Below are 3,587 nucleotides of genomic sequence, written 5' to 3' on the forward strand. Positions count from 1 at the left end.
CCCTCCTGGCTCTGTGTCTGTGTCCCCCACACACACACCACGTCCCTGCTGTGTCCCTTGCCCCTCCCCTTCCCCTCCCCATGTCCCCTGTGCCCCTCCTGCCCCCTCTGCATGTCCCCTGCCCTGTCTCCTCATGTCCCCTGTCCCTCCATGTGCCTCATCATGTTCCCTGCCCTCCTTCCCTACTCATGTTTCCCACTCCTCCCCGTGTCCCTGCCCCTCCCCCTGTCCCCACCAGGCTCCCCGTGCCCCCCGCCATGGCGCAGACGCTGCAGATGGAGATCCCCAACTTTGGGAACAGCATCCTGGAGTGCCTGAACGAGCAGCGGCTGCAGGGGCTGTTCTGCGACGTGTCCGTGGTGGTGAAGGGCCATGCGTTCAAGGCCCACCGGGCCGTGCTGGCCGCCAGCAGCTCCTACTTCCGAGACCTGTTCCACAGCTCCAAGAGCGCCGTGGTGGAGCTGCCGGCGGCCGTGCAGCCCCAGTCCTTCCAGCAGATCCTCAGCTTCTGCTACACTGGCCGCCTGAGCATGAACGTGGGCGACCAGTTCCTGCTCATGTACACGGCAGGCTTCCTGCAGATCCAGGAGATCATGGAGAAGGGCACTGAGTTCTTCCTCAAGGTCAGCTCGCCCAGCTGCGACTCGCAGGGGCTGCACGGCGACGACACGCCGGGCTCGGAGCCGCAGAGCCCGGTGGCGCAGACGTCGGCGGGGCAGGGCTGGGCGCTGCCCCTGGTGTCCCGGGTGAAAACGGAGCAGGGGGAGCCCGACGGCGTCCAGTGCACCTTCGTGTTCAAGCGGCTCTGGGACGGGGGGCCCAAGGACGCCGGGGGCAACGGCAGCAGGAAAATGGCCAAATTCTCAGACGCCGCCACTGCAGCCCCACGCCCGCCCAACCCCCCTGGAGCCAACCTCGCCCCGGCACCCACCCCGGTGCCACCCACGGCCGACCAGACCAGCCCCGGGGGCACCTCCAGCGCCTACACGAGCGACAGTCCTGGGTCCTTCCACAACGAGGAGGATGAGGAGGAGGATGGTGGTGAGGAAGGCTCAGATGAGCAGTATCGGCAGATCTGCAACATGTACACCATGTACAGCATGATGAACGTGGGCATGGCAGGTGAGACCCCAAGGGTGGGGGGGGGTGGTGTTGGGGGAGATGCCCTTGGGGTGGAGTCAGATGAGACCCCACCCATTGGGTGTGAGAAAAGTAGGGCTTGGGGATCAGGTGTGTGTTGGTGGGAGGTGTGGTCACATGTGGGTGTGGCCATCTAGGTCCTGCCCACATGCTGTGAGCCAATGAGATCCCACTGCTGGGGTTTGGGGTGATAAAGCTCCACCCCAGGGGGTGAGGTTTGGGTGAAGAGGGGGTTATAGGGGATGTGGTCACACGAGGCTCTGCCCATGGGGGGCGTGGTCAAAACAGGTGAGCTCCCTGACCCCCTCCATCCTCCATGGGCACATCAGAGACACCCCAAGACTCAGGGGGGGATCCCCAGGGTCTGTGCACCTCCATGTACCCCCTCTGACCCCCCCGTGCTCCCCCAGCCCTGGAGAAGATGGAGGCCCTGCCCAAGCAGTCCCTTCCTGGAGTCCTGTGGCTGGACTGGAGTGCATCCCTGGGATCTGTGTCCCCCTGTATGACCCCGTGCCCCCCCTTCAGTGACTCCCCCCTTACCCTGCCATGCCCCCCCCAGCCTCAGAGAAGGTGGAGGCCCTGCCGGAGCAGCCCCCCCCAGAGCCCCGTGCCCGTTTCCGTGTGCGCCAGGACCTGGCGTCGTTGCCGGCCGAGCTTGTCACCCAGATCGGGAACCGCTGCCACCCCAAGCTCTACGACGAGGGGGACCCCGCTGAGAAGCTGGAGCTCATCACCGGTACGGAGGGAGGGTCCCCGGGGGGTTCGGGGGCCCTCCCTCAGCCCTGCTGACCCCCCCCCACGTGCCCCCTCCCCAGGCACCAACGTGTTCATCACGCGGGCGCAGCTCATGAACTGCCACGTCAGTGCGGGTACAAGGCACAAGGTGCTGCTGCGCCGCCTTCTCGCCTCCTTCTTCGACCGGTGAGCAGCTCTGGGGGTCCCCCGCCCCCCAGTTGGGGTCCTGGAGGGTTTGGGGAGGGGTTTACAGCGGTTGTACCTCACCTCCTCCAGGAACACACTGGCCAACAGCTGCGGGACCGGGATCCGCTCATCAAGCAACGACCCCAGTCGAAAACCGCTGGACAGTCGGGTGCTGCATGCGGTGAAGTGTGAGTGGGGGCCTCTCCAAGGGGCTGGGCTAGGTTCGGGGGGCCCTGAGAGCACCCTGGGAATGAGAGGGGCACATGGGGCCTGGGGGGCTCAGGTGGACACAAGGGAACACCTTGGGAATTTGGGGGTCAGGAGGCTATGAGGCCACTCTAGGAATGGGAGGGGCCTGGGGTGCCGGGGGGCCCAGGGAAGGAGGTTTTTAGGGCTAATGTTGTGCCAAGAGGGGAACAGGGAAAGAGACCCCACAGCTGCCTTTTAGAGCCAAACCTCCCCCCAGCCCACCCCCTGAGCTCTGCCATGACCCCCAACAGCCTCGAGTTGCTTTTGCACCCCAAGAACCTCTCCCCACGTGTCCCCCCAAGTTTAAAGCCCCAGGGCTGGGACAAGGAGGGACCCCAGGACTGGGGGTACCCCTGGGAGGTGCCAACGCAACACCACTCCCCCCCATGCCTGCAGTTTCCCAGCACTAAGGAGAGGACAAGGGGAGAGACCCCACAGCTGCTCGTTTCCGGTCAAGCCTCTCCCTGAGCCCCTCCTTGTGTCCCTCCTCCCCCAGTTTACTGCCAGAATTTCGCCCCCGACTTCAAGGAGAGCGAGATGAACGCAATCGCGGCCGACATGTGCACGAATGCACGGCGGGTCGTGCGCAAGAGCTGGATGCCCAAACTCAAACTGCTCATGGCTGAGGGCGACTCGTACACCTCCTTCATCAACGACACCGGCAAGCTGGAGCCCGACATCATGGGCCCAGAGCCCCCATTTGAGGCAGGGGGGCCCGAGCCAGAGGGGGCTCCCCCTGGGGAGGGGCTGCAGTGACCCCCCCCGACCCCACCCTAGGGACCCCCGATGGGGAGGGTGGAAGGGGGGACCTGTGTTGGGACAGTTGGGGAAACCCCCTTGGGAGCCCCCCTGACTGGGAACACCCCCAGACAGGTCTCTCCAGGGGTAGGGTCCTCCCATGGGACAGGAAACCCCCCAGACAGATTCCCCCCGGGGGTAGGGACCCCCCTCCATGGGACAGGGGACCACCAGGAGTAGGGACCCCACCAGTGGAGGGGGACCCATGCTGGGAGAGTAGGGGGAGTCCTGTGGTGGAGGCACCCCCCCACCCCCCCACTAAATGGAGCCCCCAGTGGTAGCGACTCCTCCCAAACAGGGGCCCCCAGGGTAGGGACCCCCACCATGGGACAGGACCCTCCCAACTGGGAACCCACAAGGGTTGTGACCTCCCAAACAGTGACCCCCCACCTGGGCACCCCCAGGGTCAGGGTCCCACTGGCCAGGACCTCAGGGAGGTGTGGGGACCCCTGTGGTAGAGGGACCCCCCAAAAATGGGC

General features: G+C 65.5%; 1 protein-coding gene across 2 annotated transcripts in view; it reads left to right on the forward strand.

Moving 5' to 3' along the window:
* NACC1 (nucleus accumbens associated 1) overlaps window positions 1-3,067 on the forward strand; it is a 4,536-nt gene extending 1,469 nt beyond the window's left edge. The window contains exons 2-6 of one of the 2 annotated variants that reach the window (XM_027908968.1): window positions 231-1,122; window positions 1,700-1,876; window positions 1,956-2,061; window positions 2,152-2,249; window positions 2,807-3,067. In XM_027908968.1, the coding sequence (XP_027764769.1) occupies window positions 258-1,122; window positions 1,700-1,876; window positions 1,956-2,061; window positions 2,152-2,249; window positions 2,807-3,066 (1,506 nt within the window). In that variant the 5' untranslated portion in view covers window positions 231-257 and the 3' untranslated portion in view covers window position 3,067. The remainder of the gene's footprint in view (window positions 1-230; window positions 1,123-1,699; window positions 1,877-1,955; window positions 2,062-2,151; window positions 2,250-2,806) is intronic. The other variant, XM_027908970.1, reaches the window with a different exon arrangement.
* The last annotated feature ends 520 nt before the right edge of the window (window positions 3,068-3,587 follow it).

Source organism: Empidonax traillii, unplaced genomic scaffold, assembly GCF_003031625.1.
Source record: "Empidonax traillii isolate 1590-97213 ecotype Southwest subspecies unplaced genomic scaffold, ASM303162v1 scaffold1901:size54395, whole genome shotgun sequence".
NCBI classification, from domain to species: domain Eukaryota; kingdom Metazoa; phylum Chordata; class Aves; order Passeriformes; family Tyrannidae; genus Empidonax; species Empidonax traillii.